Raw genomic sequence first — 16,391 nt, 5'->3', positions numbered from 1 at the left:
ATGGCTAATTGCTGGTTCGTTAAGAGCCGATCTTCTGACATGTGCTTTGAAAGCAAACAAATGAACTAAAATATCCCTGGTGGTGTCCAGGTGATTTGTTGATGTTCTCCCTTCTTTCCCCCAGGCTGTCCTGTTTGGGATTATTCTCATCCCACTGCGTGCCATATGCTTGTTGTTAATTTTCCTAATGGCTTGGCCGTTTGCGCTTCTGGCAACTTCCAGCAACACGGAGAAGGGGACCTTGCCACTTCTGGGATGGAAAAGGTAACCCAGCTATTGGAAACACTCTGGGAGACTTCCCACCCCTCTTAATGTGGAGGCATCGCCTTGTTATAAATAGCACAGATTTGTCTGTGTGATGGTGAAAGCTTCACAACTTATTTGCAACAATATTTTGGTCATCATCCGGGGCCAAAACAAAGCCCAGTCATAAGCACAGTGCATTTTTCTGTGTTCAGTGTGACATGGTCCCAGGAACTAGATGTGGGTGCATGAATCCTAAGGCTACAGTGCTGTACACACCAGGAAGTAAGTCCCATTGAATTCAGTGGGACTTACTTCTAAGTAGACATGCATGAGATTTTGTGTACGTCAACACACCACGGGAGACTGTCCAGTGTCTTAGCTGAGTATATGAAACGGAACTTAAGGCAGGAGCCTTAACGTCATCATTCTCATGCTTTTCGGAGCATGAGCGAAACTATAAAAGCCTTCACTTCCCTCTTAAATCTGAAGAGGGAAAAACAAAGTTTTGTTTTTGTTTGTTTCTTTAAATCCTAGAATATAGTATTCAGGTGAGACCTGCAACACCACATTGCAAGGAGTTCTCATGGCTTCCTGCTATCCTGACTAAGAACTCTGATCTCACATCATGGTCACCTGCTAAAGTTTGCAGAGGAAGTGACCGTTAAAGGCATAGGAGCAGAGACTGCTCAAAATGTTGGCAATCCCCCTCCTCTGCAACAACATGTTGCAATGTGGATTTCTCATGTTCGGGATTCCAGATAGCTACTCACAGTGATGTAGTGAAGCCAGGGCTTCCAGGATCGAAGCACTGGGACTTTCTGATTAGCTGGGACAATAATGTAACACCCCCCCGCCCCGGCTTCCTTGTTCCCTTTGAGATTAGCTGCAGTCCTCACAGTTGCTGGAGAGAGGCAGGGTGGGTGGTGAGATGGGTTTTCCCAGCAACAATGTATGGTTGTGGCTATCCCTCTAGTAATGCAAAGTATTTTCTGGTGGCTTGATCTTGAGTGGGCAGTTAAAACGTATTCACTTCACAAAAGATCTGATCAGGATGGAGATGGAAATTGCTAGAACTGGTTTGTTGACTTTTTCTCCCTGGTGCTAGCAGAAGAAACTCCTGGAAAATCTTGAGCTGTGGTGGCCTTATGCTCTTTGGGGACATGCTAGGTCCCTCTCTTTCCCTTTCGTGTTCAGTCTCCAGCCCAAATCCAAGATGCTGACTCCTACATTCCCCTTTGCCAGTCCACTGTTCTATGGCTGTCAGCTGTTCCTTATCTGTTGAGAATTTTTGCCCAGGCTTTTAATTGAGCTATGAGAAGGATTTCATTTTTTTTATTCTGAGGTTTTATTGCCTTGCCGCTTTATGGTTTTACTGTGTTTCAGCTCTTATCATTTCTGTTCTTGAATTTTTATATTTTGGGGTATTTTTTTAATGTTTTGTAAGTTTCCTTGTACATTCTTTTTTTAAAATAAAGGGCAGGGAATAAATAATTTTAAAAAATAAATACATAGTGACCTACCTGAAAGGGAATTGCAACATGATAATATAGGTTAAGCAGCAATGGACATTTTAAAACGCCATTTGAATTATTTTAGTAGTAGTAGTAGTACTAGTAGTAGCAGCGTTAACATAGTAGTAGCCTTTGCATTAGTAGTTCTTTAGCTTAGAAAAACGGTGAGAAAGGGGGAAACATGATAGAGGTGTACAAAGTTATGCATTGTGTGGAGAAAGTGGATAGGGAGAGATTTGTCTCCCTCGCTCATAATACTAGAACCAGGGGTCACCTCATGAAGCTGATTGGTGGGAGATTCAGGACAGATAAAAGGAAGGACTTCTTCACAGAGAGCATAGTTAAGCTATGGAATTTTCTACCACGAGACATAGTGATGACTAGGGATGTACGAAACTCACTTACCTTCGCTCCATCCCTCCCTGCGGAATCCTCGACGGGGGGGGGGAGGCGATCCGGTCCTCCCCCGCGGAATCCTCGATGGCCGGCTCCGCTCCGTGGCCAGGGCCATCCGCAGCCAGATTTCCGGCCACGGACAGCCTGGTGCGGACATAAATGGCGGCCGCCATTAGCGTCTACCTAGACAGCTGTGATAGGCTATGTAAGAATTTACGTAGCCTATCACGGCTAACGTAAAAACAACAACAACAAAACATGCAGCGTCTGCAAATGGCGGCAGCTATGGCGGCCACCATTTGCATTCCTTATTTTTCACTGTTTTAGTCTACGTAAATATTTACGTAGGCTAAAACAGTGAAAAATAAGGAACGCAAATGGCGGCTGCCATAGCCGCCGCCATTTGCGTACGGGTTTTTTTTTGTTTTTGTTTTTTTACCCAGACGTGATAGGCTATGTAAAGACTTACGTAGCCTAAGTCTTTACGTAGCCTATCACATCTGGGTAAAAAAACCAAAGACACAAAAGACCAGACTGCAAATGGTGGCGGTGGCCGGTCAGAAGACCAGCTGCTGCCACCGAAGCCGCTGCCGGAGCCGCTGCCATCCGGAACATCCACCCCAGGTAAGTCTCGTCCCGGGGGGGGATCCACGGGGGTGGCGGGGGGGTGGCAGGCCGTTCTGCCACAGATTTTGGGGGGGGGGGAATGCCAGTGCATTCGGCCTCACTGAAATCCATGGCGGAATTCTCCGCCATCGCTAGTGATGGGCTCCAATTTGGATGGCTTGAAAAGGAGATTAGACAAATCCCTGGAGGAAATGGCTATCAATGGCTACTAGTCCTGATGGCTCTATGCTACTTCCAGTATCAGATGCAGCAACATGGGAACATGGGCGGGAGGGTGTTCTTGTGCTCATGTCCTGCTTGTCAGTTTCCCATGAGCAGCTGGTTGGCCATTGTGTGAACAACATGCTGGACTAGATGGACCCTCGGTCTGAACCAGCAGGGCTCTCCTTATGTATGATATCAGTAGTAACATAGTGTTACCAATATATGGAATACACTTTGCAGAATACAAGAAGGCAAGCCTTTGTCCTGAGGAGCTCACAGTCCAAAGAAATGGCAGGAGGAGGGGAAACAGGCAGGGGTAACCAGGGGAAGAGGAGGCAGTTGTTTTGGCCATACGTGGCAGGGGATGAGAATCAGGAGGTGGAGCCAAAGGCTTCATTGGAAAGGTGGCTTTTGAGGAAGGATTTGAATGAAGCAAGAACAAATATTCCCTTAATGCTCTCATGACTCCTTTTCATTGTTCCTTATTTCAAGGACAGTGTCCTATACTGCCCTCACGTTCTTTGGCCGTGCTTTATTCTTTGCGATGGGCTTCCGAGTCAAAGTGAAGGGGGAAGTAGCCAGACCTGAGCAAGCGCCTATCCTTGTGGCCGCACCCCACTCCAGCTTCTTCGACGGAATTGTCTGTGTCCTGGCAGGCTTGCCGTCGACAGTATCTCGGCAAGAAAACCTCTCTGTGCCCATTCTCGGCCGTAAGTTACTATTGCAAAATGCAAGGGAATGTGGGTTGGGTTTTCCTGGTTTCTGAACTGAGCCTCTAACCGGGGTTAGTATCTTAGGGAGCAATCCTATGGCCACTGGACACTGTCTAGAGGGCCATAGGATATGCTTATTTCCGGGAACCGACCTCTGAATCCGTGCTCCGATGTCAGTTCCCAGAAAACTGACCTCCCTCTCATCTGTGCTGCCTCGGAGTCAGTGTGGAGAAGCCCCATCCTCCACTCTCAGAAGAGGAGTACGGAGTGACTGAAAAGGGGCGTTCTGTGGGACATTCCGGCATGGGGACAGCGGAGCTGCACATACAACACATCCAGTGTGTCATACGGCAGCTTCCTCTCCTGGTCGCCCCCCTGAAAATGGCTGTCTAGCGAAAAATAGCAAGGCAGGAGAGACATGGAGGGAAAGATCCCCCCTGTGCCTCTCCTGCCTTGCTTTGGATAGGCGGTCTCCTCCAAGTTCAGAGGCGGACAACTATCTAGTTATGATTACGCCCTTAGTGTCTTATTGTCGGAGGGAACAATCCCACCAGGATAGGTGGTAGGATTGACCGCCTATCCAATGCAAGGCAGGAGAAGCATGGAGGGGATTGCAGCTGGAGAACATGTTGGATATATCTAGGGATGTACGAAAGGTACTTACCTTTCCGCAGATTATGCTGATGCTGGGGGGGAGGCGTTCCGTCCCTCCCCCCAGAATCCTGGCCGGGGGGGGAGGCGCTCCGTTCCTCCCCCCTGGAATCCTGGCCGGCCGGCTCCGCTCCGCAGGGGTTCTGCGGCCGGCTCCGCCAGCAGCCGGACATCCGGCCGCTGGCTAGCAGGGACGCAAATGGCGGCAGCCGTAGCTGCTGCCGTTTGCGTCCCTGCTGTCAGCTGTGATGGGCTACATAAATGTTTACGTAGCCTATCACGACTGATTTTAAAAAAACCCAAACAAACGCGCATATGCAAATGGCGGCGCCCATGGGCGCCGCCATTTGCGTTCCTTATTTTGGAACGCAAAGATGCTACGCTATTTGCGTTCCCCTTATTTTCGCCGTCTTAGCCTACGTAAATGTTTACGTAGACTAAGACGTGCCAAAATAAGGAACGCAAATGGCGGCGCCCATGGGCGCCGCCATTTGCGTATGCGCATGTTGTTGTTGTTTTAAATCAGCTGTGATAGGCTACGTAAACATTTATGTAGCCTATCACGGTGTTTTTTTAAAATCTAGCCGTGATAGGCTACGTAAATCTTTACGTAGCCTATCACGGGTTTTTTTGTGTTTTTTTTTTAACCTGGAAATGGTGGTGGCGGCAGCTGGTCAGAAGACCGGCTGCCGCCGCCGCAGCCGCCACTGGAGCTGCCGCCGCCGCCAGGAAGATCCGCCTAAGGTAAGTCCCATCCCGGGGGGGGGGCGGGGGGCCGTTCCGCCACCGATTTCTGGAGGACGAATGCGCTGGCATTTGGCCTCCCTGAGATCCGTGGCGGAACTTTCGTACATCCCTAGATATGTCATACCAGATGTCCAACTTCCCTGCCCTGGAACACCCCCAGGAATGCCCTGTTTCTCCCACTCCATGCTCCTCTTCCGCGGGGCCATTCCGTGCTGCCTACGAGGCAGCACAGGGGTTGGTTCTCAGGGAACCGACCTCAGAGCTCGGGTTCCGAGGTCGGTTCCCAGGAACTGACGTATCCAACGGCCCTCTAACCGCTGACTAGTGGCCATAGGATTGCACCCTTAGTGTCTCAGTGTGTTGTTAATTTATTCTGTTATTATTTCATTATTTTATTATTTTACCATTATTATTGGACCTTGTCTAACACATGCAGAAGAATGAGGTGGCAGCACAAAAGCCAGCATGATGCAGCATTTAGAATGCCGAGGTAGGATGGGGGAAAACCCAGGTTCATATCTACACTCAGTCACAAAGCTCATAGTGACAGGCTCAGAGCCACACAAACTTTTGGCCTAATCTACCTCACAGGGGTGTTGTGAGGATAAAAATTGGGGGTATGGAGAGAACCATGGAAATTGTAATGAGCTCCACGAACGGTTTTCCCAAACTCGGTGTCCTCCAGTTGTTTTGGACTGCTGCTTCCATTAGTCCTATCCAGCATGGCCAGTGGTCAGAGATTATGGGAATTGCATTTCAACACATCTGGAGTGCGCTGAGTTGGGGAAGGCTGTCCTAGGAGTAGGGATGTATGAGAAATTTGTTTCAGTTCATTTTTATCAGGATTTACACAGGATGTATCAGGATTTCACACCTTCTGGAGTGAATACAGATGTGGATGCAGTCTGTAAGTTCATACATTTCCAAACTTGCAGTGTGATTCACGGACACCGCCCCCCCCCAAATGTTTGACAGCATGTCTACATGTAAATAAATGCATATGAAAAAGTCCGTACTTTTGAAAAATGTAGACAAATACACTGTAACCAATGGGAAACGAATGAACACATCTTTGAGATGTACACGATCTACGCGTACATTTGGGGAAATATGCATGGAAAAACAAAGTTTGCAATCTGATACACTCTTGAGTCAGAACAAGCTTTGAGATGGAATTTGGAGAACCTCAGTGAGCTCAAGTCTTGCTGATTTGCACATCCCTACCAAGGAGGAAGGGCAATATACTCTGTTTATCAGTTTAGACTGCAGGTGGACGAATGAGGTTTTGAATGCTGTTTTTGATTGTTTTTGTTTGTCTCATATATACTCTGCCTTTCCTCCATAGAGCCCAAGGCAGCTTACATGATCCTCTTCCTCTCCATTTTATCTTCACAACAACCCTGTGAGGTAGGTTAGGCTGAGAGTCAGTGACTGGCCCAAAGTCACCTAGTGAGCTTCATGGCACAGTGGAGACTAGAACCTGGATTTCCCGAGTCCCAGTCCAGCACTCTAACCACTACAGTACGCTGTCTCTCATCATTTTTGAAGTAACAATCACGTATAAATAGCGCTCATTCACAAAACTCTGGTTGCTGAGAACACAAACAGTGCTGCCAAGACACTGTCGGTACTTCCTGCTCCCTTCCAACCATGTGTACTGTGTATATATAACTCCTGATAACATGTCAATCATCTGATGAAGTGGACTGTAGTCCATGGAAGCTTATGCTGTTATAAATTTGATGGTTTGTAAAGTGCCACAAGACTCTTCATTGTTCTTAAGACCATATAGATCATAGAATCATAGAATAATAGGGTTGGAAGGGGCCTACAAGGCCATCGAGTCCATCCCCCTGCTCAATGCAGGAATCCAAGTCAGAGCATCCCTGACAGATGGCTGTCCAGCCTCGTCTTGAATGCCTCCAGTGTGGGAGAGCCCACCACCTCCCTAGGTAATTGGTTCCATTGTCGTATTGCTCTAACAGTCAGGACGTTTTTCCTGATGTTCAGCCGGAATCTGGCTTCCTGTAACTTGAGCCCATTATTCCATGTCCTGCACTCTGGGATGATCAAGAAGAGATCCTGGCCTTCCTCTCTGTGACAACCTTTCAAGTACTTGAAGAGCGCTATCATATCTCCCCTCAGTCTTCTCTTCTCAAGGCTAAACATGCCCAGTTCTTTCAGTCTCTCTTCATAGGGCTTTGTTTCCAGTCCCCTGATCATCTTTGTTGCCCTCCTCTGAACCCTCTCCTGTTTGTCTGCATCCTTCTTAAAGTGTGGTGCCCAGAACTGGACACAGTACTCCAGATGAGGCCTAACCAGTGCTGAGTAGAGGGGAACTAGTACTTCCCGGGATTTGGAAGCCATGCTTCTATTAATGCAGCCCAAAAGAGCATTTGCCTTTTTTACAGCCATATCACATTGTTGGCTCATATTCAGCTTGTGATTGACAACAATTCCAAGATCCTTCTCGCTTGTAGCGTTGTTGAGCCACGTATCCCCTCTCTCGTAACTGTGCATTTGGTTTCTTTTTCCTAGGTGCAGAACTTGGCATTTATCCCTATTAAATGTCATTCTGTTGTTTTCTGCCCAGCGCTCCAGTCTATCCAGATCACTTTGAATTTTGTTTCTGTCTTCCAAATTATTAGCTATCCCTCCCAATTTTGTGTCATCTGCAAATCTGATCAGCATTCCCTGCCCTTCCTCCCCCAAGTCATTAATAACAATGTTGAAGAGCACTGGGCCCAGGACTGAGCCCTGCGGTACCCCACTCATTTCCTCTTCCCAGTTTGAGAAGTTCCCATTGATAAGCACTCTTTGAGTCCGATTCTGTAGCCAACTGTGGATCCACCGGATCGTTGTTTCATCTAGCCCACTTTGAGCTAGTTTGCTCATCAGGATATCATGGGGCACTTTGTCGAAAGCTTTCCTGAAGTTGAGGTATATGATGTCTACAGCATTCCCATGGTCCAACAAGGAGGTTACTTGATCAAAAAATGAGATCAGATTCATCTGGCAGGACTTGTTTTTGACAAATCCATGTTGGTTTCGAGTAATCACTGCATTGTTTTCAAGGTGCTTCCAGATGGATTGCTTTGTCATCTGATCGAGAATTTTCCCTGGGATTGATGTCAGACTGACTGCTCTGTAGTTCCCAGGTTCCTCCTTTTTACCCTTTTTGAAGATAGGGACAACATTAGCCCTCCTCCAGTCATCTGGCACTTCCCCCGTCCTCCATGATTTCTCAAAGAGAATAGACAGCGGTTCTGAGAGTTCTTCTGTCAGTTCCTTTATTCCTCTAGGATGCAGTTCATCTGGCCCTGGAGATTTGAACTCATTCAAAGTAATTAGGTGTTCCTTGACCATATGCCTATCGATCTCAAGCTGCAATCCTGCCCCTTCAGCCTGTACTTCGCCTTTGCCAGGGGGGTCATAGACCCTCTTTTGGGAGAAGACTGAGCCAAAGTAGGAATTGAGCACCTCTGCCTTTTCTTTGTCATCTGTTATCGTTTTGCCATCCTTATTTTACAGCTGAACAACCATTTTTTTCCTCTGCCTTTTACTATGCACTTAGCTGAAGAAAGCCTTTTTGTTGTTTTTAGCATCCCTCGCTAACCTCAGCTCATTCTCCGCTTTAGCCTTCCTGACGCCATCCCTGCAATTCTGTGCTACCTGCCTGTACTCTTCCTTTGTTACTTGGCCTTCTTTCCACTTCCTATATGTGTTCTTTTTTGTTTTCAGGTCATCCCTAAGCTTGTTGGGAAGCCACATTGGCTTCTTCTGTTGTCTTCCACCTTTTCTTCTTGTTGGAATTGTTTGTAATTGTGCCCTGAGAATTTCCTTTTTTAAAAGCTCCCACCCATCTTGGACTCCTTTTCTCGTCAGCGTCGCTTGCCATGGGACCTTACTAATCATTGTTCTGAGTTTATTAAAATCAGCTTTCCTAAAATCCAGGGTACGTGTTTGACTACACTTGGCTTTTGCTTTTCTTAGAACCAAGAACTCAAGTACAACATGGTCGCTTTCCCCCAGAGTTCCTGTAACTGCTACTTTATCCACTAAGTCATCTCTGTTGGTTAGGATCAAGTCAAGGATAGGCGATCCTCTAGTTCCCTCCTCTACTTTCTGTAGGAGGAAGTTATCTGCCACACAAGTCAGGAATTTCCTGGAGGGGCCATGTTTTGCAGCATTTGTCTGCCAACAAATATTGGGGAAATTGAAGTCCCCCATTACTACTACATCATGCTTCCTTAAAACATTGGCTATTTGCTTTTCAAAAGTTTCATCCTTGTCTTCTCCTTGATTGGGTGGCCAGTAGTAGACTCCGACCACCAGGTTCCTTTTATTCTTTGCTCCATTTATTTTGATCCAGATGCTGTCGATGGGGCTACCAAGCTCCTCCTCCTGTATTTCTGTGCAGAGATATGTATTTTTCACATACGGTGCAACCCCAACTCCCTTTCTGTTCCTCCTGTTCTTTTTGAAAAAGTTATATCCTTCAATTGCTGCATTCCAGTCATGAGAGTCATCCCACCAAGTCTCAGTTATACCTATCAAGTCATAATTTCCCTCCTGTATTAAGAGTTGAAGTTCGTTCTGTTTGTTTCCCATACTCTGGGCTTTAGTATATAGACATCGAAGACCATGTGCTTCATAGTCTGGCTTTCTTCCTACATGTGTCTGAAGACTATTATTGGGCGCTATCAGAGCTCTTCTCTCCACTGCAGTGCATGTGCCTACATCCATTGTTACCCCCAACATTACATCTCCCTTTCTCGTAGGATTCAGTTTAAAGCCCTCCTGATGAAGTTCTTCATGCTGTGGCCAAACACATTCTTCCCATCCTTTGTGAGGTGCAACCCATCCCTTGCCAACAGTCCATTTTCCAGGAAGTATAGCCCGTGGTCCCAGAATCCAAATCTCTCTCGTTGGCACCACCTTCGTAGCCAGTCATTCACCCGGAGTATTTTTCGTTCCCTTTCTATCCCTCTTCTAACTACTGGAAGGATGGATGAGAAAACTATCTGGGCCCCAAAGTTCTTGAGTTTCCTTCCCAAAGCTGCAAAGTCTGACGTGATCTCTTCGTAGCTCTGCTTGGCAGTATCATTTGTTCCCACATGGATGAGAAGAAAGGGATACCTGTCAGTGGGCTTAATGAGTGCAGGCAACCTTTCAGTCATGTCTCTAATCCGTCCTCCTGGGAAACAACATACCTGGCAAGTCCACGGGTCTTCGCAACATACTGGGGTCTCGATCCCACACAGCAAGGAGTCTCCCACTACTACCACTCTTCTCTTCTTGTTGTTGTAGGCCTGGGTTTCATTGCCTCTGTTTGACTGACCTTCAGCCTCTTGCTCACTCTCATGTAGGTTCCCCTGTGATTCTTCCTCTGCAGGCTGTTCTCCAGTTTCATCTGCAAGTACCTGGAATCGGTTCCACAGCTCCACTGCTTCCACTGGTGCAGAGTGGTGTCTACTTCTTCTCCTAACTGTCACCCTTTTCCACGGAGTATCCTCTACTCCATTTTTCTTCACCTCAGCATTTCCCACTTCTGCCTCATCTTGCTGTTGCTCTTCAAGCTTCTGGTCTTCCCTTTGCTGCTGTAGTTCCCCCATTCTGTCCAAGCAAGAACGCTTCGTGTTCTCTTATTCCCTGGAGGGTCGACAGTTGCCACTCCAGTCCACTTACTTTTTCTTCCAGCAGCGTGATCAACTTGCACTTGTTGCAGGTGTAGGCCATGTTGTTCTCAGGCAAGAAAACGAACATTGCACACACCTTGCAGGTTACCACCACTGGAGAGTCCTGTCCTTCCATTGCCTCTTTTCCCTTTTTGTGTCTAGCTTTGTGATTGTTCTAGACTAGCCTGTGCCTGCTCAGTAGAGGTTAAAAGCAGAGTCCCACTGGTGTGGAAGTGTGTGTTACAAGACAAATAAATGAAAAAAGTTAGTTAAAAAAAATAAAATAAAATAAATGAAAAAAAATGAAAAAAAATGTTAGGGGCCTCCCCCTTGACCTCTCCTGCCGAACTCCCCTGGCCACCTCCTGTTTGCTCCCCCTGTTTGCTTGCTCTGGTCGCTCGCTCTCTGGGAGCTTGCTTGCTTCTGTAGTCCCTGGACCAGCTGGAGCAGCTTGCTCTGCTCTGCTCAGCTGGGAAGCAGGAAACAGACTGAAGCTTCCCGCCCACTCAGCTGCTGGGAGTACTCAGGCCACACACACCCAGTTCAGTTGGAGCTCTCAGAAGCACCTGGTGAGCTAACAGCCACTCAGAAGGCTAAAGGGCAGCCCCCTGGGCTTCCTGCAGCCCACTTACCTCTTAGCCTCTGTCTCCTTTGTCTCCTTTGTCTCTTCTACCACTGCACCTCCCCTGGCCAACTCCTCTTTGCTCCCCTGTTTGCTTGCTCTGGTCACTCGCTCTCTGGGAGCTTGCTTGCTTCTGTAGTCCCTGGACCAGCTGGAGCAGCTTGCTCTGCTCTGCTCTGATCTGCTCTGCTCTGCTCAGCTGGGAGGCGGGAAACAGACTGGCCTTACACCTTTAAGATCCAAGTAGGCTGGGTAACTTCCCTTCCCATCCCACCATTTTTTGTGTGTTCCTTAGGGTAGGGATGCAGAATATATTTCAGCCTGAGGGCTGAATTCCATTTCAGAGAAGCTCTAGGAGGCCACATTTCAGTGGTTGGCAGGGCCAAAGGCAAAAGGGAAAAAAGAATACCTAAAATACTAGCATAGTTTAGCTGAAAGCTCTTACTGCTAATAACTGGGAGAGGCATTTCAACCTCTTAGACTGGGGAAGAAATCCTGCAAAATCTGAGAAACCACCAAAACACGGGGAAAGGGCTTGGGGCCAGCTGTCAGGAGGTCACCCCTGCTGCCTTCTGAGACCCTCAGGTAGCCAGAATCAACACGCAGACAATAGGGCTCTTTTCCAAGGCTTTATTTCCATTCAACCTAATGACACTTACAAATGATAATTGCTTGATCCTACGAGTGAGACTTAAGAGAGCTGCCTATTCGGGAGTTCTAGCCTTAGGAATCAGTTGCTCTCCATTTGGAGGGGAAGGCGGGAAACCTCTGAACTTATGGGCTAGAAGGAGAGAGTCCTCCCCTTTCCCGTGGGGCATCGAGGCGCCGCTGTTGCTGTCACACCAAGTGGGATAAGTGCCTCCTCTCAGCACCCGCCATCTCCCGCTTGACGCTGTGCCGGTGCCTAGCTTCCAGAAATTGCTGGTGTGCCTCCCTCTCCCTGCCAGGGTCCCTATCACTCTCAGGAATGTGTACCGGGAGGGGCTCTCCCCCGGCTGCACCTCTAAACAACGCGCGGGTTCCTCTCCCATGGTTTCTATCTCTTCCTCAGAATCAGATCTGCTTTGGGGCTCTCTGGGCTCTGATCCAACCCTGACATCAGGGGAAAGGCAGTTGGGCCAGGGGAAAGGTGTGTGTTCAGATGGGGTACTCCATAGGGCTGGATTGGCATCCCAGGCAGGCCAGATGTGGCCCCTATACACTGTAAATCTAAAGAAATTGCAAAATCTTATCGTTTCTTTTTTTGAAGGTTCTTCAAAAGACACTTGTATCAACCAACCATGGTAGCACACTTGATTTTCCTTGTTGCTGGTTATTTATGGATGTGTTTTTAAACAGGGATCCTAGGTGCGCTCCAGCCCGTCTTGGTCTCCCGTGTTGATCCTGATTCTCGGAAGAACACAATCAATGAAATAAAGAGACGAGCAACTTCGGGAGAACAGTGGCCCCAGGTATGAGCTTAGGTTTCATTTATTTGCTGAAAAGCTGAGTCTTATTTTTGAGAAATAGTTCCTCATCTTTCATCCGGACAGTACAAGCTCAAGAGAATTGTCTTGGATCAATGGACAACGTCTTAAGAATATAGGAGAGTGGTGAGTCGAGAGAACCAGGAATGCTTGGGGTTGCCAAAATTCTCCACACTTCAGGTTAAAGCTTGTGTTGGCTCGTTCCCATTCTCGTGTGCAACCTGTTTTTTTGTTGTTGTTCAGTCAAATGGGAAAGGTACACTTTTTCAAAAGTGCCCACGTTCCCCCCATTGACTGAAATGTGAACATGTGCAGTTTGAAAAGTGTGCATTTTGAAAAGCACTCATTTGGAAAAGTGTGCATTTGCAAGCACAAGCTCAGGAATCTGTCAACATTTCAGAGAACATGCGCTCCTGTTTGCACTCGGGGTTGTGAACAGGGCATCATCAAATGATTTGTGAACTGAACTAAAATTCTTGACATCTCTAGGTCCTATTGGATCAGATCAAGTGTACCTCTTGTCTAGTTTCCAGTTTCCAAAAGTGGTCAGCCAGATAAACTGGGGAGGTAGTCATGTAGGACATAAATTCAACAACCTCCCATGCCCCCCCACCTCCAGCAACGGCTATTCAGCAGCTGTGCTTAAAAGACCTGTCCTTCATGAAGTTGTCTATGTTTTTTTCAAAAGCCATCTAAGCCAGTAAATAAAGCTAAATGAAATACTGCTCCCCTGCTTTTCATCCCCAGCATGTGATATGCTGAGGCAACCTGCTACTGATCCAGTGTGGTTAACAGCCACCGAAAGATCTGTCCCCTGTGAATTTGCGTGTCGTCACCATACCTTGTCCAGGGAACCCCACAAGTTAATTGTGTCATGCATGAAATGGCACTAGTTCCAGAGGTCCCTGCCAATTGGTTTCACTGGGCTACTGTTCTAGTATTATGACAGAGGGAGGAAAAAAATCTCTCTATATACCGTTCATAATGTTCAAAGGGTTCAGTCCTAGACGGCATCTGAGAGGGCATAGGATGCTAAGGTTTTCCCCCTCCAGGGATTAAGGCTGTGGAGAGGTAAATCTGAGTGGGGATCCCCCCCCCCCGCAAGCCCTTCCCTTTTCCTGAGGTCGAAGGTCTGGCCTTGGGAAGAAGAAGCAGAGGGAGGGATGAGAGTGTGCCTGTGTGTGGGGAGCAGAGAAGCTGTGGATCTTTTCAACACCTTTTCCTCATGTAGGGATGGCAGAGAAATCCACAATGGAACCAAATGAGTTCAGATTTTTTATGAATATGACCCACGGATTCCGCAGTGGACCAGCTTTTCTGTTGTTGGGTGGATTCTGCAGACGTCCAGACCGTTTTTCTGACCTTTGGGATTTTTGTGCAAATTTTGTCGTAGAAAAATATGCAAAAATTTAATAAAAATGGCCAAAAATATACATTTCCCCCATAGGCTATGGCATGAAAATGTGCATTTGGGGGAAAACTGTGCAATTTTGTGGAAATTTTGTGCAAATCTGCACAAATTCAGAAACAAAGTCCTATTCCTCCAATGGGTGGACAATGGAACAAAAGTTGTCTGACAATCCGCAAAACACAGTCGGAACAGATTTTACACAATCCATACATCCCTATCCCCACTGTGACAAAATCACTTCCCAGATAGACATGGATAGATGTGCCCATAACTTGAGCTTCTAATAAATTCCTAACAACCCTTAAAATTGTCATCATCATCATCATCATCCTAGAAAGACTGCAATGAAGAAGGGGAGAATGGAATAAATAGAATTCATCATTTAGATTTGCAACCATCTCTACCTTTTCGTAGAGTACGACAAGGCTGCATATTGTCACCCTGCTTATTTAACTTATATGCAGAGTACATCATGAGAAATGCCGGGTTGGATGAATCAGAGGTCGGAATTAAGATTGCTGGGAGAATTATCAACAACCTCCGATATGCAGACGATACCACCCTAATGGCAGAAAGCGAAGAGGATCTCAAGAGCCTCTTGTTGAGGGTGAAAGAGGAGAGTGCAAAAGCTGGTTTGAAACTCAACATTAAGAAAACTAAGATCATGGCATCTGGCCCCATCACTTCCTGGCATATAGAAGGGGAAGAAATGGAAGCAGTGACAGATTTTACTTTCTTGGGCTCCAAGATCACCGCAGACGGTGACTGTAGCCATGAAATTAAAAGACGCTTGCTCCTTGGGAGGAAAGCTATGGCAAACCTAGATAGCATAGTAAGAAGCAGAGACATCACCTTGCCAACAAAGGTCCATCTAATCAAAGCTATGGTTTTCCCAGTAGTAATGTATGGCTGTGAGAGCTGGACTATAAGGAAGGCTGAGCGCCGAAGAATTGATGCTTTCGAACTGTGGTGCTGGAGAAGACTCTTACGAGTCCCCTGGACTGCAAGGAGGTCAAATCAGTCCATCCTCAAGGAAATCAAGCCTGAGTGCTCATTGGAAGGGCAGATACTGAAGCTGAAGCTCAAATATTTTGGCCACCTAATGCGAAGAGAAAACTCTCTGGAAAAGACCCTGATGCTGGGAAAGACTGAAGGCAAAAGGAGAAGGGGACGGCAGAGGATGAGATTGCTAGATAGCATCACCGATGCAATGAATATGAACTTGAGCACGCTCCGGGAGAGAGCGCAGGACAGGAAGGCCTGGCGTGCTATGGTCCATGGGGTCACGAAGAGTCGGACACGACTGAACGACTGAACAACAACTATCTTTTCACGTTATCATCACCCATCCTCAAATGTGGCAGAGAGAATAGAATAGGAGATCTTTGGCCTTCCCCAAGCTGATGCCCTCCAGACGAGTTGGCCATGCAGCCTGGGGATTATGGGACTTGTTGTCTGAGATAGCTGGACAGAATTAGGTTGGTAGTTCGCTCAGCCAAATGCTGGTTGAATTTAGAATGCCCTCTAGTGGTGATAATGTGCCTTGAAACCAGGATTTTACTCAGCTATCGAAGCTGTTGACCTTAAAAAAAAAAAAATCAGCGAGGCAGGATGTCCATTTATTTATTTATTTATATATATATATATATATATATATATGTGTGTGTGTGTGTGTATGTATATATATATATATATATATATAGAGAGAGAGAGAGAGAGAGAGAGTTAGGATTGAATAGTAAACAAAAGCTGTAGGTGGTTAACTGGTGCATGGGTTGTGAATTTGTGATGTAGAAAAAAGTATGGAAGATGACCTAAGTTTGAGCGTTGCCTTTTGCTAATAAAACAGTACGTTTAAACGAACAAACAAACATCATTGATCAGCTTTTTCCAGTTAGTGTGCTTAAAAATGGCAATGACCTTATGAGGGTTTCTGCAAAACTTTGTTTCACACTAAACAGCATTGGGAAGGACCGCAGCTAGAGAAGTCAGGTTCCCCCTGCAGTGCCTGACCTGATCTGCAGTGAGTCGGGCAGTTTGCAGATTTTCCAGAAATGTTGCACTTTTTAAAGGTTCTGCAATTTGTGCAAATTTCTGAGCAGTTTGTGCAAATTAGGGC

The 16,391-nt window shown here is 46.8% G+C and overlaps 1 protein-coding gene across 1 annotated transcript in view; it reads left to right on the top strand.

The window, feature by feature from the left end:
* The window catches only part of LPCAT2 (lysophosphatidylcholine acyltransferase 2), a 61,816-nt gene that overhangs the window by 15,266 nt on the left and 30,159 nt on the right, over window positions 1-16,391 (top strand). The window contains exons 2-4 of the mRNA XM_084812867.1: window positions 125-264; window positions 3,477-3,694; window positions 12,734-12,846. Of these exons, the coding sequence (XP_084668993.1) occupies window positions 125-264; window positions 3,477-3,694; window positions 12,734-12,846 (471 nt within the window). The remainder of the gene's footprint in view (window positions 1-124; window positions 265-3,476; window positions 3,695-12,733; window positions 12,847-16,391) is intronic.

The sequence above is a fragment of the Heloderma suspectum genome, chromosome 8 (genome assembly GCF_057233095.1).
Source record: "Heloderma suspectum isolate Gila_16-S chromosome 8, 16-S_ref, whole genome shotgun sequence".
Classification (NCBI taxonomy): domain Eukaryota; kingdom Metazoa; phylum Chordata; class Lepidosauria; order Squamata; family Helodermatidae; genus Heloderma; species Heloderma suspectum.
Note: the sequence above shows the minus strand (reverse complement) of the source record. Positions and strands in the feature narration are given on the sequence as shown.